At 42.3% G+C, this 24,614-nt stretch overlaps 1 protein-coding gene across 1 annotated transcript; it reads right to left on the reverse strand.

Annotated features, from left to right (window-relative positions):
• Positions 1 to 2,588: 2,588 nt before the first annotated feature.
• ARR3 (arrestin 3) lies at positions 2,589 to 11,431 on the reverse strand. Its single transcript, XM_049871472.1, is given in 10 exon segments — positions 2,589 to 2,616; positions 2,893 to 2,978; positions 6,221 to 6,343; positions 7,289 to 7,387; positions 7,718 to 7,787; positions 7,931 to 8,022; positions 8,649 to 8,713; positions 8,898 to 8,958; positions 9,076 to 9,275; positions 11,416 to 11,431. Coding segments are annotated over 10 exon segments (840 nt in total).
• Positions 11,432 to 24,614: the final 13,183 nt, after the last annotated feature.

The raw sequence follows: 24,614 nt of genomic DNA on the forward strand, positions 1-24,614 counted from the left end.
CCATAGCTGCAGCTGAACCTGCGTAAAACGTATGTTTAGGAAGAAGATGAAGAAAGGTAGAAAAAAAAAAAACTAGCCTTTTAGAGGCTAGAACTTAATCAGGCAGAATAAAAGGAGTCAAGGGGACTGGATTCCTGGAAAGCAGCTGCTATGGCCCCAATCCAAGTGGCCTAGAGTCCTAGGACAGGTCCAGCTGCTATGGCCCCAATCCAAGTGGCCTAGAGTCCTAGGACAGGTCCAATCTCAATGTATTTCTATAAGGAATATCCCATAGAGGCATATTTAAGGATTCAACACATTCTTAGACACTGTCTGTTACACCTGGGGATTAGATGAGGGCAGAGAAAACAACAATCACAGGGCTTGGTGATTTGGGGAAGCTTGAGTTTTTGTCTTCCTCTGTCCACAGATGATCTGGTGTGGTGCTACCCTACTGTGATGAATAGGCCTAAGGAGTTGAGGTATAAAGTTAGTGGTATGGGAGTTCACACTCACTGTTTGATCCTCCAAGTACATGGTCATAGTCAGGAAGTCAATTCCAATGAGTGCCTGCAAAAAAGGGTCAGATACTTACCTGTACCCCTCCTTTCCCCAGTACCAGGTAGCCTTACAACCAGAAGTGGAAAAGGGCCCAGAGGAGGTTGCACTGGCTCAACTTCCCAAGGCTTACAGTACAGAACTTTGAGGAGGAGAACCCCGCATTAAGCCTCCCAAGGAAAAGGGGCAAAAATGTACCTTGTGACTCCTTGGTGATGGGCTCACCCAGTAGGTGCTGTCGAAGCTGTCATACATGAAGCTGGTGATGATCAGTGTCTTCCCCACTTATGAGGGTGATGAGTATGCCAACTGTCACCCTGGGCACCACCTTTCTTCCCTCAAGAGTCTATGAATCCCACCCCCCCCACACACACATTCTCCAAACTTTCCCAAAGAAGAGGAAATTGACTCCCCAGAGAACCACATCCCCTTCCATGCCACCACACCTCCTGATCCCCAAAATTTAACCCAAACCCTACCGCTTTGCTCTCCCAGGGATAGGAGTTTGAATTTGCGTGGGGCAAGCTAAGTCCTCAGGTCTCTCCTTGGTTTCCAGGCGGAAGCCTCCGGCCTCAGCCTCACTCTAGGCATTCTGGGGAAGGCGTATATTGCAGCCCGCTGCGGGCAACACTGGTCCCTAGCACCTTTAGAGATCTGAGTGGCTTTTAGCTCTTGGTCCTTTGCCCCGAACCTCACACCAAGCTTGTGACCCCAACACCCGCGGGCGACGACCACTGGCACCCAGGCACGGAGCGCTGGAGCGGCTCGGCCACACCGCCGGGGCGGGGCGGGGGCTTTGTTCTCAGCAGTTCCCTTACCCTCCTGGAGGAGGAGATATCAGAGAGAGCTCCAGGCACATCTGGAATCCAAGCAGATTTATTAGAGTGTTACAGCACCGGCTCCCACGCAGAGGGGCACCAGAGCAAGGCACTCAGTTCCGCTCGTCCCCCTCGCTGTCAAAGCCTCCTGGCTCTCCTCCCCTCCGTGCTCCTGCCTCATAGACTCCTGGATGACTATGCCCTCAGAAGCCTGCAAAAGCAGCGGAGGGGAATGGAGGGTTTGGAACTCTTTTCTGGGCGTCTTCCTCCACCGTTCACTCCCTTTTTCTGATCCTAGAGAAGTGATCCGCTCCCTGCTTCCCAGCCCAGATCCTTGCCCCCTTCTAGGTAACCCCCCAGCCATGCGCCACAGTAGCTTGTTTCCTTTCGTTGCCTCCCAAATCTCCCAACACAAAAGACCCCCAGCAGCACTAGAAGCGAAATAAGAACAGAGGATGAGAAGAAAGGAAGGGATCAAAACTGAAGAAGGGCGAGGGGAGCGGAAGGAAAATGGAAAAAAAAGAAGTGGGGGGAGGCTGAATCCGAAAAGAGGAGGGGTGGGGGGGAGGGGATGCAGAAAGGGAAAGGAAGGCCTCTGAAAGGATGACTGGAAGCCAAAACCTTATCTTTCCACTACATATATATAGAAAACAGCACCAAGGGAAGCTTATTTTTTACATTTGCACTGTCATAAAATGGAGGGTGTAGAGGAGGGTGGGGCTTCCAGGCTCCGTATTCCATTACCTGGTGGCATCTGTGGCAAGCATGAAAATGAAAGGAAAAATAGAGCTGAAGCTGATAAGGGGTTCTTCCTTTCCATGAAGAAATGTTACTCTTTCCCCTCCCTTTCAACCACCCCCCCTCCACATACACACATAACACATGCTTCTCCTGAAAATCTACACACCCAAACTACCTATGGGTATTCCATCTCTACCCAAACAGCCAGTCTTTAATTCCTGAAATTAGAACTATTTCATTCCCAGCCCTTAAGACTAACATTCCTGATAAGTCCCACCTGGTCGCTCACCAGGTGGATGCATCAGAATGAGTGGTGGTTCCACACTAACATCACTGCAAGGATCCCAAGGCTGAGCTACTGATCTTCCCTGAACCTCCTTCCTACAGTTTTCCAGTCCTAGGGATGCCCTCAGACTCTCCCTAGTTACTCTTTTGGTCTCCTTATCCCCTCATCTTCCCCTTCTTGCCTCAGTCCTCCCACCCTACAGCCTCTCATCTGGCTGTCAGGTCTCCTAGGATGCTGAGAGTAGAAGGACACCCCAAAATTAGCAGCTGGAAATGGGGAAAGGGCAATCTAATTTTACTGGGGGACAAGGGACCATAAGGCCAGGTCAGCCACAGAATGGGATTCTGGAAGGGAAAGTGGCTTTCTCACTGAGCTCACGGGTTTGGGGATGTGGTCTGGGAGAAGGAGTGGGGAACAGCTTGATTGGGTCAGTCCAACTGGGAGAAAAACAGAAGTGAGAAATCCTTGGTTCCCCAGCCCCTGCCCAGACAGACCCTTGATCCCACTCACCTTCCGCAGGACACATTTGGGTTGATTCTGGCTTTGTAGGACACCAGGATCCCCAGTAGCTACCTGTCAATTCCAGGTTGAAGAGGGTGGTTGTAGTATTCTTTTTTGTAGGGAGGATGGGGAGTAATTCAATTGCCTATTCCTTTCTTGTGCATTCCCATCACCACAACCAATTAACTTTTGTTTTCTTAAGAGGTCTCCCAGGCTCCTACCTATTGGTATCACATTTCTCTTCCAAAAATCCACTTTTATCAGGTCACCCATTGCCCAAGAACCTACTTCGTGTAATATAACTACTCTGGCTTTCAAGACCCTTACCAATCTGGCCCCATCCAGCCTCTTCAAATTTTTCTTACCTAAGTCTCTTAACACCTGGTGTCATGGATTGAATTGAGTCCCCCAAAATATGTGTCAACTTGGCTAGGCCATGATTCCCAGTATTGTGTGGTGATCCTCCATTTTGTGATCTGATGTAATTATCTCCCATTTTGTGACGTGCTGTAAAGCCTAACCTCTGCCTATGGTTATAATCTCATTTGTGAATGGGTTGTGTTCGTTATGTTAATGAGGTAGGATTAGGTTATGTCAGTGAGGGTTAGGTAATGTTTATTATGTTAATGAAACAGGAATAGGACATACCTTGATTCAGTCTTTTTTGAGATATAAAAGAGATTAAACCAGCAAGTGAAAGAAACAGAGATGAGGAAAGAGAGATGCCAAGCCACATGAAGACTGCCCGGGAGCAGAAGCTCAGAAGAGACAAGGACCTTCCTCCGCAGTCAACAGAGAAAGACTTCCCCTAGAGCCAGCACCCTCAATTTGGACTTATAGCCTCCTAAACTGTGAGAAAATAAATTTCTATTCGTTAAAGCCGTCCACTTGTGGTATTTCTGTTATAGCAGCACTAGATAATTAAGACACCTGGGATACAACCTAACTAGACCCATCCTATCAGAACATGCCATGTAGATTCCCATCTTCTAGCCTCTACCCATGCAGTGTTCCCAATCTGGAATGCTCTCTTCTTCCTCTTGCTATCCAGATCCTACACATTCTTCAAGATCTAGCTCATTCTGCTTCCTCCAGGAAGCCCTTCCCAGCTATGTTAGCCCAAAAGGCTCTCTCCCTCCTTTTAACTGCAAATAGATTTATAATTGGAGCCACATATGCTAACATTTCAATGTTAGGTTTCACTAGCATTCATTTGTTCGCCAACTAAGCCATAAATTGACTAAGGCAGAGAGGAAGTAAACTTTGTACCCACACATTGCTTAGCATAGGAAAGAGCATGTAATAGTGCTGTTATGAATTGAATTGTGTCCCCTCAAAATGTGTGTCAAATGATGAATCTGTGAAACATTTCATAACATGGAGGAATCTGGAAGGCATTATGCTGAGTGAAATTACCCATTGCCGTTGAGTCAGTTCTGACTCATAGTGACCCTATAGGACAGAGTAGAGTGAAATTAGTCAGCTGCAAAAGGATAAATATTGTATAAGACCACTATTATAAGAACTTGAGAAATAGTTTAAACAGAGAAGAGAATATTCTTTGATGGTTATGAGAGGGGGAGGGAGGGAGGGAGGAAGAAGGGTATTCACTAATTAGATAATAGATAAGAACAATTTTAGGTGAAGGGAAAGACAACACACAATACAGGAGAGGTCAGCACAACTGGACTAAACCAAAAGCAAAGAAGTTTCCTGAATAAACTGAACACTTTGAAGGCCAGTGTAGCAGGGGCGGGAGTTTGGGGACCACGGTTTCAGGGGATATCTAAGTCAATTGGCATAATAAAATCTATTAAGAAAAAAAACATATGTGTCAGCTTGGCTAGGCAATGATTCCCATATTGTGTGGTTGTCTTCCATTTTGTGATCTGATGTAATTATCCTAAGTGTTGTAAATCCTAACCTCTATGATGTTAATTAGGCAGGATTAGAGGCAGTTATGTTATTGAAGCAGTACACAATCTACAGGATTAAGTTGTATCTTGAGTCAGTCTCTTTTGAGATATAAAAGAGAGAAGTGAGCAGTGAGGAGAGGGACCTCCTACCACCAAGGAAGAAGAACTGGGAGCAGAGCACGTCCTTTGGATCTGGGGTTCCTGTGCTGAGAAGCTTCTAGACCAGGGGACGATTGATGACAAGGACCTTCCTCCAGAGCCTACAGACAGAGAAAGCCTTCCCCTGAAGCTGGAACCCTGAATTTGGACTTGTAGCCTCCTAGACTGTGAGAGAATAAATTTCTGTTTGTTAAAGCCGTCCACTTCTGGTGTTTCTGTTACAGCAGCACTAGATAACTAAGACCAAAAAAAAAAACCCACTGCCATCGAGTCAATTCCGACTCATAGTGACCCTATAGGACAGAGTAGAACTGCCCGATAGAGTTTCCAAGGAGCACCTGACAGATTCGAACTGCCGACCTCTTGGTTAGCAGCCGTAGCACTTAACCACTACACCACCAGGGTTTCCATGATAACTAAGACAGATGCTCAGTAAAAACTAACTGATTGAAAAATAAGACAGAAAGCTGTATGATCTTGGGAAAGTCTCTTCATTGCTCTGGGCTGGTGATTGACTATCTATAAAATAATACTGTTCGGATTATTTTTAACGGTCTTTTCTAGCAATAACAGTTTATAGCTACATGATTGATAAGGCATGGAGAGGTACAGGGGGGTTAACACTTGTCAGATGGTGGCAGACTGTTTTTGGCAGGAGACACATCTAACACTAGGGCCTCTGAAGGCATAGGACCAAATGAATGACTGGATAGAATTCTGTCATTCCCTACATCATTCTCCTTTTTTGTCCTTCCTCCAATTGTCATCTCCTAGTCTTCCAGAGTAGCTACTGTAGAGATCACAGTGTTTAGAGCCAGAAGACATGGGATAGGATCCTACCCACACCCAACAACCCTGTTACTTATTAGCTATGCAACTTTGGACAAGTTCCTTCATATCACTGACCCTCAGGATCCTTAAGTGTAAAATCAAATAAAAACACCTATCCAGACTTCTTATGAAGATAAAATAATACATATGTAGGACTTCTGTGAACTCTGAAATATTATACATGAGGAGATTTTCTTCTCCACTTTCTTCCTTTCTTGCTGCCTATGACATAAGCCTGTCGTTGGTCCCATGGGCATTATTTAGCTTACTGATGGCCCTCAGACCTAGAGGGGCCTCTGAACACTGGCTTAGGGCATTTTAAAAAATAGGTAGGCTTCACAGAAGGTGAAATCTCAGAGCTATATATATATAGCATATGGAATGAGTGGAGGGTAGGAAATGGAGGTTGGAAGCTACATTTGAGCTTACATCATGCTGGAGGCCAGATTGGTATATTTATGCTTGAGCTTGCCATCCAGTGCCAGGCCCTGTTTCTGGAAGTTGGAAGCCAGGAGTGGGGCAAAGCTCTGGGAGAAGCTGGAGTTAGCAGCTGTCTTAGTCATCTAGTACTGCTGTAACAGAAATACCACAAATGGATGGCTTTAACAAAGAGAAATTTATTTTCTCACAGTCTAGTAGGTTACAAGTCCAAATTCAGGGTATCAGCTCCAGGGAAAGGCTTTCTCTCTTTGTCGGCTCTGGAGGAAGGTCTTTGTCCTCAATCTTCCCCTGGTCCAGAAGCTTCTCAGGCATAGGGACCCCGAGTCCAAATGACGCGCTCTGCTGCTGGTGCTGCTTTCTTGGTGGTATGAGGTCCCCAAGTCTCTGCTTCCTTCCCTTTCCTTTTTATCTCTTGAAAGATAAAAGGTGGTGCAGGCCACACCCCGGGGAAACTCCCTGTACATTGGATCAGGGATGTGACCTGGGTGAGGATGGTATTACAATCCCACCCTAATCCTTTTAACATAAAATTAGGATCGCAAAATGGAGGACAACCACAAAATATTGGGAATCATGGCCCAGCCAAATTGATACACATATTTTTGGGGGGACATAATTCAATCCATGACAGCAGCTATATTCTCCCTTTGAAAGGAGATGAGAAGAACTTAGGCCGGGCTTGCCAACTAAGTGTAGTTTCATTCCCAAGAGTATTCCACACAGTCCCAAGAATCTATTGCAGTATCCAAGAGAGCTGACATGTCTAACTGTGGAGGGTGGGAGTAATTGGCTCTGGTGGGAAATCCTTATGCCTTTGCCCTCTCTCAGCATTTTGATGATCCACCTATGGGTAAGCTGGGTCCCCTTCCCTCTAGTTCTCCTGAGAAACCCTTCGCTTCTCCACTTCGGCCCTCACCTTGACCTCTCACAGTCCTGGTTTCTCAACCCTCACCCGCTTCCTTCTTTCTCCAACTCCCCCACCCCCTTCTTCTCCTCTTCTGTCTCAGCCCCCTGGCCTTCTTCCCAGCACCCCACCCCCTTGGCTCTCTGACCCCCACCGCAGCACCAGCTTACATGAAAGCCTCAGTGAACACAGTCTTGGTGTACTTGTTTAGTGAATACAGGACAACACCTGTAATCTGGACAACCCGAACAATCTGGGAAAAGCACATGACTATAATCAGTCAGTCATCCTTGGGACCCCAAACTCAATGGCCTTAAAATAAACACATATTTTGATTAAAAAAAAAAAAAACACTATAGGGTATGTCTCACAACTAGGCCTTATACACAGATGCACTATACCTGAAGACACTAAGATGTTCTCATGAACAAAGATATGTATTTTAATAATAAACATGTGTTGGAGGGAAAGCCTATATGAATGCAGACTGGGTAACTAGGGTGGAGTTTGGGAAAGAGACCTGTGGATTTGAGACCGGGTTCAGGGGGATTGAAAAAGAAGATCTCCTGAAATCTTGATTTGCTTTTATGACCTTCTTGGTGCAATTGTTGACAGAAACATTGACAGAGATGGATTTGCCACGGTAGTGAACCCTAAATAGGAGGAGAGAGAAGACTATTTCCTTAGCACTACTGCTACCCTGGCTCCTATCATTGCTTATGTAAGTAGGAAATCAGTGAATAAAGGGTATCAGAGGGATTCTAGGGTAAGGGGCAGAAAGTGGGGGTGAAAGACTTCCCAATCCATCCAGGCCTGGAGTTGCAGGGGCTGAACTGACAGAAGGGGCACAAACTACACTTTCTTGACCATCAGCCGCATGGAGTCCCTGGGTAGAGGCCCAGGGGCCCACAGGTATCTCCCATGCCAATCCTTGCTTGGAGGGTGGTGGTGGAGGAAGGCTTCCCTCAGAAAACTCCTCTAGACCCTCAGTGTAGGTACCTAGACCAAGGATTGGAAAACTATGGCCCGCTAACCAAATCTGGCCTGCTGCCTGTTTTTGTATGGCCTGTGAGCTAAGAATGGCTATTACATTTTTAAGTGGTTAAAAAAAAAACAAAGAACAATAATATTTTTGATGTGAAAACCATATAAAATTCAAATTTCAGTATCCATAAATAAGGTTTTATTGGAACACAGCCACACTCATTCATTTATGTGTTATTTATGGCTGTTTTCGCACTACAGTGGCAGAGTCGAGTAGTTGCAACAGAGATTACATAGCTTGCAAAGCCTAAAATATGTATTATTTGGCTTTTTACAAAAAAAAAAATTGCCGACTTCTGCTCTAGAGCAAAGGAAGGAAGTCAGAGAGGAAACAGAACCGGACATCTGATTTGTTAGTGATGGTGCTACAGAGGTTGGAAGTAGGGCTTTTTCTGTTCCGAGAGCAGGATCTGTTCCCAGGCACAGGCTGGAGGCAAGGATTTTGGGGAGGACAGTGTCAAGTAATAACCCTTGGGGATTTTCTCCTCCAGGTTTTCAGCACAGAAACTCTTTAGTTCAAAGTCAAACCCACAGGTCCGTGAAGGGGCAGGAGCAAAGAGAAATAATTTCCAACACTGCCACCCCTTCCTGATGAGCCTATAAGGAAATGCCAGACCTTATCCCTTAGCTGTCCAGTTTTCTAATCTTGTCCATTTGTCCCTCTTTGCCTCCTCCCCAGCACTGCATGTAGATTCTTCTTTCTCAGAACTCAGACCTCACCTTTCCTGAGTCTTCAGGACCTGGTTGCAGTATCACTAAACAGGGCAGGTCAGCAGCCATCTGGGGGGCAAGAAAGAGGTCAGTGAAAAGAATAAACAGGGACCTCCTTTGTTCTTCTTCTTTAGCTTCCTCTCTTAATCTTCCCTGGAAATCTTGCCCAGGACATGGGGTCAGTACCTGCAGGGTGAAGTGATAGGCATTTTCTCCCAGCTTGTGCAACAATCACTCCTACAGGAGTATGAGAGGCTCTGGGAGGCTGGGAGACTCAGCTGGGACCACTTGCTGGGCCTATACATTCAGATCTTTGCAGAACAGCAGATCAATCACACCCAAATCATCATGGTCATAGCAAAATGCAAACATCAACATGACAAACACTGCAGGCAAAGGAGGAAGAGGTGTCTTAAGAGGGGGAAAGGCTGTCTTAAATGGGTCATAGGATGACAAGAAGATGTGATGTGATAAAAACAGTATGACCTTAAAGGAAAACATTGATACATTTGACTACGGTAAAATTTAAAACTTCTTTGCATTAGAAATCTCTGCAGTGTCTCGGGTCTTAAAAGCTTGGGAGTGGCCATCTAAGATGCATCTATTGGTACCATCCCATCTGGAGCAAAGGAAAATATTAGCCTAAAGGACTAAAGGACCACATGAACCATAGCCTCCACCAGCCTGAGCCCAGAAGAACTAGATGGTTCTCGGCTACCACCACCAACCGCTCTGACAGGGATCAAAATAGAGAGTCCAGAATGGAGTGGGAGAAAAGTTTACAACAAAATACAAATTCATGAAAAAGACAGGACTAACTGGTCTGACAGAGACTGGAGGAACCCTTGAGACTATAGCCCCTGGAAACCCTGCTAACTGAGAACTGAAGCCACTCCTGAAGTCCACTTTTCAGACAAAGATTAGACAGGCCTAGAAAACAAGCAGTAACACACGTGAGGAACGTGCTTCTTAATTCAATCAAGCATAGGAGACCAAATGGGCAACACCTGCCCAAAAGAAAAACAAGAAGGCAGGAAGGGACAGGAAAACTGGACAAATGGACATGGGGATCCGGGGTGGAAAGGAGGAGAGTGCTGTCACATTGCGAGGATTGCAACTGATGCCACAGAACAATATGTGTATAAACAAAATTTTTGAATGAGAAACTAACTTGAGTTGTAATCTTTCACTAAAGCACAATGAAATTTAATAAATAAATAAAATAAAAATCTATAAACAACCAGACAAGCAAAAGCATGTGAGAAAATATTTGCAACACATATAACAAGCCAAAGTTTAGCAGCCTGAATATGTAAAGAACTTCCACAAATCAATAATAAAAATAAAAATATCCCAATATAAAAGTATGCAAATACTATGAATAGACTTTTTACAGAAGAAGAAAACGGAATAGCCAATAACATATAAAGGCATCTTCAGTCTCACTAGTAAACAGATAAATGCAAATTAAAACCATAATGCAATGACATCTGACACTCATCAGATTGTCAAAAATTTTAAAGCCTGACAATACTAAGTGTTGGTGAATAAGTGGAAGAATAGGAACTCTTACACATTGCTGGTGGGAATATACATTAATACAACCACTTTGGAAAACTGACACTAACCAGTAAAAATGAATCTGCTTACGTCTTATGACCTAAGAATTCTGCTATCTTAGAGGAAGTCTTGCTCATGTTTACAAGGAGACACATATGAGAATGTTCATTCCATCACTGTCATAGCATAAAACTGGTGTAAAAATGGCGTAGCAGCAGTGTTGTCTGACCTCCTGGTCTAACTTCACAAGGGAGAAGAAGAATCCTTATCAGCATCAATAGCCCAAGGCTGGTTGCTGTGAGGTGGAGGTCAGACGTACCTGCACCCTCCAACCTTTTTACCAGTTTTGATACCAGCCGTCCCTCCCATGGCACTCTACTTCTCTGCTGGGTTTGATAATTCATTTAATAATATAAAAAAAAAAATTTATAATGGCCACACAGAATTCACAGACTGTACTCACGATAATGGGGCTTATTGGGGAAGTAACAGGTTACAGTTTAGGATCAGGAACGACTCAGAACACAGTTCTTCGATCAGGACAGCCTCTTCTCAGCCATGCCCACAGGCAGGCCCCTTGGCCTGTCCTCTGCCCTGCTTGGGCAAGTGTTACAAAGCTCTTTAGCTCCTCCAGTAAGTGCCTGGAGACACCCTACTCCACCAGGGATCCTCCTGTCCGAAGATGCTGAGCTCTCTCACTCTGTGAGTCGGCACGCCCACCATAACTACCTTGCTCCATGGGCTGGGAAACCCACTGTGCTGTCTCACACCAGACCCCTGGTTTTGCTGCCACCTGTTTCTCTGCCACCACTTCTTGCTGTCTTGTGCTGTCCCCAGTGTTAGAGCTCTCTCTCTCTGTCTCTGTCTCCTGGGTCTAGGAGGTGCTCAGCACAGGGACCCTGGGTCCAAAGAACATGCTCTTCTCCTATCTCTTCTTGGTGGTAGTGAGATCCCCCCTCTTCTCACCTCTGGGATGGCTCATTTTAAGCTTGGTGGGATGGCAAAGCTGACCAATCCCCTCATTAGTGTTCCATACACCTTATTTGAATGATCCCACCCTTATGAGGGTTCCAGCACCTTATCTGAATTATTAGCAAGCTCTCCAATTCCCTTGGTGGGCCACAAGCACCTTATTTATATAGTCCCACCCAATCATTTGATGGGAGTTACACGATCATGGTGAGAAAGGCCATATAAAAGTGACCCATTGCACCACAACTAGAAATAATTTAAATATCCACATGTATTAGCATGGTTAAATCTCAAAAACTATTGAGTAAAAAAAATAAACTAGTTTCAGAATTATATGCATAATATGATACTGTTTATGTAAGGTTCCAAAGCATATAGAACAATACCAAAGTTGCTCATAGTTACATAAATATGAAGTTGTTATTGTTGTGTGCCATTGAGTCGATTTCGACTCATAGAGACCCTATAGTATAGAAACATCACGGGAACAATAAACACCAAATTGAGGATAATGGCTATCCGGGATTAAAACCATAATGTGATAACATTTCACATCCATCAGATTGGCAAAATTTAGAAGTCTGACAATATTAAGTGCTTGTGGGGACAGAGAAGGATAAAGAAGGAAGGAGGAGAATGAGACCAGGGAAGGATACACAGGAGGCTTCAGTTTATTTATTTTAAAAAAAGCCAGGTGGTGGGTATAAGGTATTCATTATATAATTTTCTGTCTGAAATATTTCACAATGAAAAGAGGAAAAAATGAGATTTAGGATCAGAATAACTGGGCTTGAGAACGTGACTTGTACAAATCCCGCGAGTTCTCTAAGCCTCGGTTATTTTTCTCATCAATAATAGGACTGCACTTAAAGCTCTACATATGTTATTTAGACCTCATCAATCCTTTGCTGTACCATTATCTGTACTGATAAGGAGAATGGGCTCAGAGGAGTTTAGTTTCAGACTTCTTAATGCACTAGTGGAATGTGGGGTGAGATACAGAGGGATACCTGTCCAAGGACAGAAGCAACAGAGATGGAGGCAAGGGTAGATGTAGAACAGGGATAGGGAACCTTATTTCTATCAGGGTCCCTGACCCATGGAAAAGAAAACTATTGAAAGCCACACATAGTAAAACGAAACTTATTTTAGTATTTTTAAGAGATCAAAATATCAATCAGATTATCTGCTTTTAAAATAAAGAACAAGGAAAATGAATCTATACTGAAACTAATGATAATACCAGTGTTCATAAGGATTGGGGCAATGGGCAGCCTCACACACTGCAGGAGGGAGAGTTATTTGATGCAAAATTTTGGAGCGCAATTTGACAACAAGTAGAGAAAGCCTTAAAATGTGTGAATACCTTTGACCATTAATTTCTTTTCTAGGAATTTCTCCAAAAGAAATATTTGGACTAGTATGAAAAGATGTTCTTTACAGGGTGGTTTATATATAACAGCAAAAAAAATTGAAAACAGAGTAAATGTCCAGGAATAAAAGAGGGCTAAATACATATGGTACATCCATATGATATAGTGCTAGGCAACTTAAACACTTACAGAGTTTTATGTACTGACGTAGGTCAAAAAGCAAATTATAAAATATTACTTATAGTATATATCTATATTTTTAATAAGGAGTCCCTGTATGGTGCAAACGTTGAGTGCTCAGCTATGTCAAAGACTAAGAACACGTACTCTGTTAAAATAAAAGTAAAGAGGTTTATTGAAGGGACAAAAAGAGTTCAAACTGGGGAAATGCAAAGGTTCACAAAGTGAAACTAAATGCTCCCAAATGCTGGAGTTACCGAGGCACATTTATAGGGTAAAATCAGAACTAAAGGTACGATATTTTGATTGGAAGTTACAAAGTTAGGGAAGCAGGGGGCGGGACAACTTGAAGCAAGGGCTTTAAAATGATTGGTATAAAGTATATATGTGGACTTCTTAGATTGGTTGCTTTACCTAATTGCGGAAGTTCGTGACTAAAGGGGAGTTTACAGGGTGGTCACAAGACAAACAGGACATTTCTTTCTGAGAACATTCTGCCAAGATAGCCTCTTTAGCAAACACTCCCAGAGAATTGCTTGCACAGGAGATTTCTGATAAGGGGCTTGCCTCAAGACCCTCCCTTTAGAAACCTTGTTTCCACATCTTTAGCTTAACTGTAAAGAAAAACATTTCCTTAGTTGCAAGATTAAGTCCGCTCAAAGGTTCACAGTTGCTAAGGAGCAGTCAAGGGCTAAAAAGGAGTCGGAGCTCAGACCTAGTCCAGTCAATTTGATATAAGCCAAGCACCTCAATTTTGGAGCTCTCACACAGCTACTAACCGAAAGGTTGATGGTTTGAATCCACCCAGAGGCACCTTGGAAGAAAGGCCTGGTGATCTACTTCTGAAAGATCACAGCCATTGAAAACCCTATGGAGCACAGTTCTACTCTGAAACACATGGGGTCGCCATAAGCTGGAATCAACTAGATGACAACGAGTTTTTTGTTTTTTTGTAAAGAGTAGATATATTTACGTAGAAAAATATGAATAAATACAAACTAAAATATTATCAGTGATTGTGTCTGGGAAGTAGAATTACAACCTCTTTCTCCTTCATCTGTGCTTTCTAATTTTTCTACAATGAAGACAAACTTAATTTTCAGAAGATACAACAAATTAAAAATTCACCTTGCTTTTCTATTGTGGCCAATTAAAGTGGAGGAAGACAGAGAAAGAAAAGGAAAGAAGGGACAAAGGAAAGGAAAGAGAAGGTGAGAAGGAGAGGAATAGAGGTGACTGGATGGAGGTGGAGGAGGGAGGAAATAAAAGCTAAGAGGAATGAGGTCAGGAGGGGCGAGGCAGAGGGTGTTAATCAGATAAATTGCTCTTGGCACATCCTGTTGTTCCTGTGTGGTGAGGGCATCAGAGTAAGCTATCATTTGCATCACTGCCCGCTGAAGCACTCTAGCAGTTTAACTGGCTCTCAAGCAGTTTAGAATCATCCTTTTGTGTGTATGTTAGGAAATAGCTTATTTTATTTTTAAATTCAACATCTATTCTAAAGTTATTTGTATCTGTGCCTATTACAAAAATAACGCATATTAATTTCTGAAAATCAGAAATACAAATAAAAAGAGAAATCAAAGCTCCATCATAATACATTATATTCAGAGATAACTGTTAATATCTGTTGTGTACACTTCCCAACTTTTTTTGTTTGTTTGTTTTATAACTGAACACAAGGACATTTTAGGTATTCATGACTGATCTCTCTCTCTTGCCTTTTTTAAATTTAATTTTTATTTTGAGGTAATTGTAGATTCACATGCAGTTTTAAAAAATGATACAGAGAGTCTCAGAGAAGAAACTAGTCTACAGGGCTAACAGCCTACACAAGCCACAGTCTCAACTACCCAGAGACCAGAAGAACTAGATGGTGCCTACCTACCACTACCGGCCTTTCTGATCAGGGCCACAATAGATGGACCTGGATAGAATGGAAGAAAAACACAGAACAGAACTCAAATTCTTAAAAAGCCCAGACTTACTGGACCAATTGAGACTGGAGGACTCCCTAAGACTGACTATTGCCCCCAGATACTCTTTAAACCTTCAACTGAAACTATCCTCTAGGTCACCTTTTAGCACAATAACAGATTGGCACACAAGATAAAGGATATTACCTGTGAATACCGGGCTCCATTTAAACACCACCTATATGAGACCAAAAGATCAACAATTACCCTAAAGCAAAGATGAGAAAGCAAACTAGACTACTGGAAACAGAACAACCAGAATGCAATTAATGAGCATAGTCACACATTGTGAAAAGTGTAACCAATGTTACTGAACAACTTGTACAGAAATTATCAAATGGGAACCTAATTTGCTGAGTAAACTTTCACTGAAAGCACAACAAAATATTATTTTTAGAAAAGAAAGAATACAGTGAGACCCTATATACCAATTTTTTCTCTCTCTATTAAGAGAAAGATTTTTGTCAAACAGCAATTCATTCCCGTCACCACATATACTGCCCTACGAATTGCCTTTGTCACTCAGTGGTATAGAGTAAGTATATTTTATATAAACAAATGTATCCCATTAGAAAAGCACAGAAAATATGATATAAATAAGATTATTTTCATAAAAGTAACAAATCATATAAAATAGGTAGGGATAACTTTAAGAAACGTGCACAACTTAAATGAATAATGAGATTAACACTCTACTAAGAAACATAAAGAGGACTAAAATAAAAGGAAAAATACATATTATTCCTGGATCAGTATGCAATGTTTTTAACCAAACATTTATTTCTCTGGGTTATTCTGAAGATTTGTAGGAATGTGACAAATTGATTTAGGTTTTAGAAATATAGAGTACTTGGAAATCTTGCATAAATTTGTTAATTTGCTGGCTATACCCCAAAGTTCCTCTGATGCTTAAAAATGGCTGCATTGCTAATCCACACTGCTTAATCTGAGAAATTAAAGCTACTCTATACACAACATTTGTGAGGATGGAGCAGGACCAGGCAATGTTTCATTCTGTTGTGCATAGGGATGCTATGACTTGGACATAACCCGATGGCACCTAACAACAACATTCCACAATATCTGAAGGCAATATATGAACTCCCCCACATGTCTGTCAGTTTGTCGTATTGTGGGGGCTTGTGTGTTGCTGTGATGCTGGAAGCTATGCCACTGGTATTCAGATACCAGCAGGGTCACCCATGGAGGACAGGTTTCAGCTGAGCTTCCAGACTAAGACAGACTAGGAAGAAGGATCCGGCAGTCTACTTCTGAAAAGTATTAGCCAGTGAAACCTTACGAATAGCAGCAGAACATTGTCTGATATAGTGCTGGAAGATGAGCCCCCAGGTCGGAAGGCACTCAAAAGATGACTGAGGAAGAGCTGCCTCCTCAAAGTAGAGTCGACCATAATGATGTGGATGGAACAAAGCTTTTGGGACCTTCATTTGCTGATATGGCAGAACTCAAAATGAGAAGAAACAGCTGCAAACATCTGTTAATAATCGGAACCTGCAATGTAAGAAGTATGAATCTAGGAAAATTAGAAATCGTCAAAAATGAAATGGAATGCATAAACATTGATATCCTAGGCATTAGTGAGCTGAAATGGACTGGTATTGGCCATTTTGGAACAGACAATCATATAGTCTACTATGCTGGGAATGACAGCTTGAAGAGGAATGGTGTTGCATTCATTGTCAAAAAGAACGTTTCAAGATCTATCCTGCAGTACAGTGCTGTCAGTGATAGGATAATATCCATATGCCTACAAGGAAGACCAGTTAATATGACTGTTATTCAAATTTACACACCAAGCACTAGGGCCAAAGATGAAGAAATAGAAGGATTTTATCAGCTGTTGCAGTCTGAAATTGATCGAACGTGCAATCAAGATGCATGGATAATTACTGGTGATTTGAATGCCAAAGCTGGAAACAAAGAAGAAGGATCAGTAGTTGGAAAATATGGCCTTGGTGATAGAAACAATGCTGGAGATCGAATGATAGAATTTTGCAAGACCAACGACTTCTTCATTGCAAATACCTTCTTTCACCAACATAAACGGTGACTATACACATGGACTTCACCAGATGGAACACACAGAAATCGAGTAGACTATGTCTGTGGAAAGAAATGATGGAAAAGCTCGATATCTTCAGTCAGAACAAGGCCAGGGGAATAACCATACCATCAACTGCTCATACGCAAGTTCAAGGTGAAACTGAAGAAAATCAGAGCAAGTCCACGAGAGCCAAAATATGACCTTGAGTATATCCTACCTGAATTGAGAGACCATCTGAAGAACAGATTTGATGCTTTGAACACTGGTGACTGAAGACCGGACAAGTTGTTGAATGACATCAAGGACATCATCCATGAAAAAAGCAAGAGGTCATTGAAAAGACAGGAAAGAAAGAAAAGACCAAGATGGATGTCAGAGGAGACTCTGAAACTTGCTCTTGAACGTCAAGCAGCTAAAGCAAAAGGAAGAATTGATGAAGTAAAAGAACTGAACAGAAGATTTCAAAGGGCTGCTCGAGAAGACAAAGTAAAGTATTATAATGACATGTGCAAAGAGCTGGAGGTGGAAAACCAAAAGGGAAGAATGTGCATGCATGGTGTTTCTCAAGCTGAAAGAACTGAAGAAAAAATTTAAGCCTCGAGTTGCAATAGTGAAGGATTCTGTGGGGAAAATATTAAATGACCCAGGAAGCATCAAAAGAAGATGGAAGGAATACACAGAGTCATTATACCAAAAAGAATTAGTCGATGTTCAGCCATTTCAAGAAGTAGCATATGGTCAGGAACCAATGGTACTGAAGGAAGAAGTCCAAGCTGCTCTGAAGGCATTGGCGAAAAACAAAGCTCCAGGAATTGATGGAATATCAATTGAGATGTGTCAACAAACAGATGCAGCGCTGGAGGTGCTCACTCGTCTATGCCAAGAAATATGGAAGACAGCTTCCTAGCTAACTGACTGGAAGAGATCCATATTTATGCCTATTCCCAAGAAAGGTGATCCAACCTAATGTATGTGGAAATTATAGAACAATATCATTAATATCACACGCAAGCAAAATCTTGCTGAAGATCATTCAAAAACAGCTGTAGCAGTATATCGACAGGGAACTGCCAGAAACTCAGGCAAGTTTCAGAAGAGGACATGGAACCAGGGATATCATTGCTGATGTCAGATGGATCCTGGCTGATAGCAGAGAATACTGGAAGGATGTTTACCTGTGTTTTATTGACTATGCAAAGGCATTCGACTGTGTGGATCATAACAAATTATGGATAACATTGCAAAGAATGGGAATTCCAGAACACTTAATTGTGCTCATGAGGAACTTTTACTTAGATCAAAACGCAGTTGTTTGGACAGAAGAAGGGGATAATGATTGGTTCAAAGTCAGGAAAGGTGTGTGTCGGGGTTGTATTCTTTCACCATATCTATTCAATCTGTATACTGAGCAAATAGTATAAGAAGCTGGACTATATGAAGAAGAACTGGGCATCAGGATTGGAGGAAGACTCATTAACAACCTGCGTTAGTCATCAAGATCAAAGACCACAGCCTTCAGTATGGATTGCACCTCAACATAAAGAAAACAAAAATCCTCACACCTGGACCAATGAGTAACATCATGATAAATGGAGAAAAGATTGAAGTTGTCAAGGATTTCATTTTACTTGGATCCACAATCAACAGCCATGGAAGCAGCAGTCAAGAAATCAAAAGACGCATTGCATTGGGTAAATCTGCTGCAAAAGACCTCTTTAAAGTGTTGAAGAGCAAAGATGTCACCTTGAAGACTAAGGTGTGCCTGACCCAAGCCATGGTATTTTCAATCGCATCATATGCATGTGAAAGCTGGACAATGAATAAGGAAGACCGAAGAAGAACTGACGCCTTTGAATTGTGGTGTTGGCAAACAATATTGAATATACCAGGAACTGCCAAAAGAACAAACAAATCTGTCTTGGAAGAAGTGCGGCCAGAATGCTCCTTAGAAGCAAGGATGGCGAGACTACGTCTTACATACTTTGGACATGTTGTCAGGAGGGATCAGTCTCTGGAGAAGTACATCATGCTTGGTAGAGTACAGGGTCAATGGAAAATAGGAAGACCCTCAACGAGGTGGATTGACACAGTGGCTGCAACAATGGGCTCAAGCATAACAGTGATTGTAAGGATGGGTCAGGACCGGGTAGTGTTTCGTTCTATTGTCCATAGGGTCGCTAAGAGTCGGAGCCGACTCGCCGGCACCTAACAACAACAACAACATGTATGAACTAGCATTAATCAATTTGTTTTGAGCCTTTTTCAAATCAAACTCAATTTTTAGTCTAGTTGGATCACTATGGGATAAATCCATAATGAGAATCAAAAGGAAAAAAAAAGCAGCGAAAAAATATTTCAGTACAATCTTGATCTCTAGAACTATGGCCAGAGCAATGTCTATTAACTGTTACTTGCTGTGGTTGTTGTTTTGTTTGGGATTTAAAAAAATTTTTTTATTTTAGTTTAGATGAAGGTTTACAGAACAAACTAGCCTCTCAATAAATAGCATACATTTGTTTTATGACATTGGTTAACAACCCCACGACATGTCAACACCCTCCATTCTTGACCTTTGGTTCCCTATTACTAGCTTTCCTGTTCCCTCCTGCCTTCTAGTCATTGTTCCTGGGCTGGTGTGCCCCTTTAGTCTCGTTCTGTTTTATGGGCCTGTCTAATCTTGGCTGAAGGGTGAACCTCAGGAATGACTTCATTACTGAGCTAAAAGGGTGTCCGGGGGCCATACTCTCAGGGTTTTTCCAGTCTCTGTCAGGCCAGTAAGACTGGTCTTTATTTGTGAATTAGAATTTTGTTCTACGTTTTTCTCCAGTTCTGTCCAGGACCCTCTATTATGATCCCTGTCAGAGCAGTCAATGGTGGTAACCAGGCACCATCTAGCTGTACTGGACTCAGTCTGGCGAAGGTGGTGGTAGTTGTGGTCCATTAGTCCTTTGGAGTAATCATTCCCTGTGTCTTTAGTTTTCTTCATTCTTCCTTGCTCCTGATGGGATGAGACCACAGGAATATCTTAGATGGCTGCTCACAAGCTTTTAAGGCCCCAGGCACTACTCACCAAAGTAGAATGTAGAACATTTTCTTTATAAACTGTGTTATGCCAATTCAGTTTAGATGCTCCCCAAGACCATGGTCTCTACAGCCCTCAGCCCAGTCATTCAGTTCCTCAGGGAGTTTGGATGTGTCTATGGAGCTTCCATGACCTTGCCTTGAACAAGTTGTGCTGGCTTTCCCAGTATTGTGTTCTGTCTTACCCTTCACCAAATTTACCACTTACCTATTGTCTATTTAGTGTTTTTCCATCCCCACCCCTCCCTTCCCTCATAACCATCAAAGATTGTTTCTTTTTGCTTGTAAACTTTTTCATGAATTTTTATAGTAGTGGTCTCATACAATATTTGTCCTTTTGTGATTGAATTATTTCACTCAGCATAATGCCCTCCAGATTCATCCATGTTGTGAGATGCTTCGCAGATTCATCATTGTTCTTTATCATTGTGTAAGTACTCCATTGTGTGCACGTACCATAGTTTATTTATCCATTCATTTGTTGACAGACATCCAGGTTGTTTCCATTTTTTGCTGTTGTGAACAATGCTGCAACAAACATGGATGTGCACATGTCTATTTGTGTGATGGCTCTTATTTCTCTAGGATATAAGTGGGATTACTGGATCATATGGTATTTCTATTTCTAGCTTTCTAGGGAGGCACCATACAGTTTTCCAAAATGGTTGTACCATTTTGCATTCCCACCAGCAGTGCCTAAGAATTCCAATCTCCCCAAAGCCTCTCCAATATTTGTTGTTTTCTGTTTTTTTTTATTCATGCCAGTAATGCCGGGGGTGAGATGGTATCTCGTTGTGGTTTTGATTTGCATTTCTCTAATGCTAAGAGACACAAGAGCATCTCCCTCTTGTGTCTGTTAGCCACTTGAATGTTTGGGATTATTTTTAAGGAAAGGTTGGGGAGTTTCCTAGGCAAAGAGACAGATGGAAAGACATATACCAGAGGTTACAAAATGGTAACCTGAGGGTCACATCCAACCTACAGAAATTTTTTGATCCACCCAGGATTTTTTTTTAATAATACTTTATTGTATTTTAGGTAAAAGTTTACACAGCAGATTAGGAGATTAGGTTCTCATTCAACAATTTTTACACAAATTGTTCTGTGACATTAGTTACATTCTTCACAATGCATGAACAGTCTCATTATTTTCATTCTGGTTGTTCTGTTTCCAGTAATCTAGTTTCCCTGCCCTCTTACCTTCCAATTTTTGTTCTAAAGTAATTGTTAACTGTTTCACCCAGGACTTTTTAAATCTTTTAATCAGTTACCAACATTTGTCAATTGGGAAATTTTACATAAAAATATGGATTTCTGGCATATCAGATCATTCTGTAGGCAGTCTGAACCCATATTCAGATCTGTAGCAAAGCAGGGGTACCACCAACTGAAAAAAATCAGAAATTTTAGAAAGCACACATGTAACTTTTGTGTAATTTTGTGAAGTAAAATTTTATTTTATATTTTAGAAATATATTTATAATGAAAATTATTTGGGGAAAGGGCACTGTCATGGATTGAATTATGTCCCCCCAAAAACATATATCAATTTGGCTGGGCCATGATTCCCAGTATTGTCTGGTTGTCCTCCATTTTATGATTGTAATTTTATGTTAAAAAGGAGTAGGGTGGGATTGTAACACCACCCTTACCCAGTCACCTCCCTGATCCAGTGTAAAGGGAGTTTCCCTGAGGTGTGGCCTGCACTACCTTTTATCTATCAAGAGATAAAAAGGAAAGAGAAACAAGCAGAGAGTTGAGGACCTCATACCACCAAGAAAGCACCACCAGGAACAGAGCCTGTCCTTTGGACCTTGGGTCCCTACGCCTGAGAAGCTCCTCGACCAGGGGAAGATTGAGGATAGGGACCTTCCTCCAGAGCTGACAAAGACAGAAAGCCTTCCCCTGGAGCTGACACCCTGAATTTGGACTTGTAACCTACTAGACTGTGAGAGAATAAATTTCTCTTTGTTAAAGTCATCCACTTGTGGTATTTCTGTTATAGCAGCTCTAGATAACAAAGACAGGCACTATGATCTTTTCAGACTTTGGGCCTCTAGAGGTATTATTCTGAGCTTCATTTCCAGTTTCTCTTTTAAAAAATCAGAAAATTTGTCCACACTGGGCCCAAATTCCCAACTGTCAGCTCCTGCCAAAAAAGACTTCATTCTCCAGTTTGACATAGTTCCTGCCATTTTCTGGTTTCCTTGTATCCCTCTGGTCCTCCCGTCCAGTCTTCTCATTTATGTTACTTGTCTGGCATGTGTGATATTTCAGTTTGAGACCCCTGACACATACAAAGGCCAACAAGGATTTCTACTTACTCTTTTGGCCTTTTAAGTGATCAGGGTCAAGTAGAACTATACCGTCTGTGGAGAGAGGAAGACATAATCAGAAAAAGTTATCGGACATGAAGCAGAAATTGATCCCTAAAATGGTTCCTCCCATTCATTCCTTTAATTTTCCTCCTCTTCTGCATGGTCCTTTCTTGGCTTTCTCTTATTTCATGGTCCCCATTCCCTTCTCCTCAGACTCTTCTCATTTTTGGAATCACTGACTAGTGGGTTCTACCATGTCTACATGGTCCACAAAGTCCAGTTTCTCCAAGTAGATGGAAGAGCTGTTTGGAATAACCTCCCATGTAATTCTCGCAATCACCTTTAAGAGGATTCCTTTAAAGCCCCCAACCAAACCCCTGAGACCTTGGAGGATGTACCTATCTATCCCTTTTGCCCTCTCACTCGACCAGCTGAGCCAGGTTCTTGCCTTCCCATTGGAGTAGGTCTTCTAAATGCCCTATGGGAAGAAAATCCAAAAGAGGATAGGGAGGGGGATTGGGAGAGAAGGGAAGAGGAGAGGAAGGGAGAGAAAAGAAAGATAAGTAGAGAAGAAAGGAAGTATTTCTAGGATTAGAAGAGGCCTGAGGAGTATGAGATGGGGCAAAGGTAGAGGAGTTCAAGGCCACAAGGTGGGGAGAGGCTAGAAACTCCTCTAGCCCAAAGGCAAGTACTGGGGTTTGGGTAGGGAGCAGGTCACAGAATTAGAGCATTAGAGGGAGTCCTTACTTGGAAATGTTTGCCATGGAGTTAAGGTTGAGCCTTTTCTGGGAAGAGAGAAAGGAGGAGGAAAGCTCAATCTTCTAGTCCCTGTTCTTTTTCACCACAGTCCAGTGTAGCATCCAGACATGCACAGCATGAGGTAACCTTTCCGCCTTAGATAGATTCCCAACCACCATCAAGTGTTTCCTATTGTCCCTCCTGCCAAGAATACTTCTTCAGCCATATCCCACACAAAGGGAAAAACAAAAAACAAAATTCTTTTCTCTGTTAACTCTCCATTCTCCTATTCCCTCAGCCCCTGGTAAGCACTAATTTTCTTTTGTCTCAATGGACTTGCCTATTCTAGATATTTCAGTTAAGTAGAAGCATACAATGTTTTTCCTTTTGTGTCTGACTTCTTTCACTTAGCGTGACGTTTTCAGGATTCATCCATGTAGTGGCATGTATCAGAACTTCATTTCTCTTTATAGTTGAATAATACTTCATTATATGTATATATGGAGTCTTTGGATGATGAAAATGGCTAACAAGCTTGGCTGTTAACCAAAAGGTTGGAGGTTTGAGTCCATCCAGAGGTACCTTGGGAGAAAGGCCTGGCAATCTGCTCCCAAAAAACCAACCATTGAAAATCCTATGTAGCACAGCTCTACTCTGACGCACATGGGATTTCCATAAGCAGGAATTGACTTGATGGCAACTAGCTATACATGCATGTAACTACCACCCAGCTCAGGATATAGAACATTTCCATCTTCCCAGAAATTTCTCTGTGCTCCTTTCTGGTTAGTAGCCCCCCGAAGGGAACTACCACTATAGTTTCATTTTGACTAGGCGTATTTGCATTTTATAAGGAGGTAGGCAAGAGTAAGAAGGCAAAGGAATGCAACTCTGACGATGGAGTTTCAAGCTCCCATAATAGGTTGGTAAGAGAGAGACATTTTCAGGTCCTTACCCACATTTACACGTCGCACCTCAATGATATTCCCATCCAGGCCTTCCAGTTAGGAAGTGATGATCAGAGCGCTGGATGAGGAAGGGTGAGTTATTCAGTCAGGGTTTGTAGCAAACAGGGTTGTTTGCCAACTTAATAGTCATTTTTCCCTTCCTCCTTGTTGACAGAATCCCCAATTTTTTTCAGGCACTCCACCCTTTTCCACATAGTTCTGTGCTCCTGTAAGCAAGTCATGGTCATTACACCCCCTTTGCCAGCGAATGGTTTATCTATACCCCCACCAAACAAAACAAAACCCGTCCGTTGCCATCAAGTCGATTCCAACTCATAGCAACCCTATAGGACCTAGTAGAACTGTCCCATAGGGTTTCCAAGGAGTGGTTGATGGATTCAAACTGCTGACCTTTTGGTTAGCAGCCAAACTCTTAACCACTGTGCAACCAGGGCTCTGGTTTAGCTGTAGACATGATGAAATTCAGGCTACTGAGATGTAAGGGGATGAGTGCA

Source organism: Elephas maximus, chromosome X (assembly GCF_024166365.1).
Source record: "Elephas maximus indicus isolate mEleMax1 chromosome X, mEleMax1 primary haplotype, whole genome shotgun sequence".
Taxonomy (NCBI): domain Eukaryota; kingdom Metazoa; phylum Chordata; class Mammalia; order Proboscidea; family Elephantidae; genus Elephas; species Elephas maximus.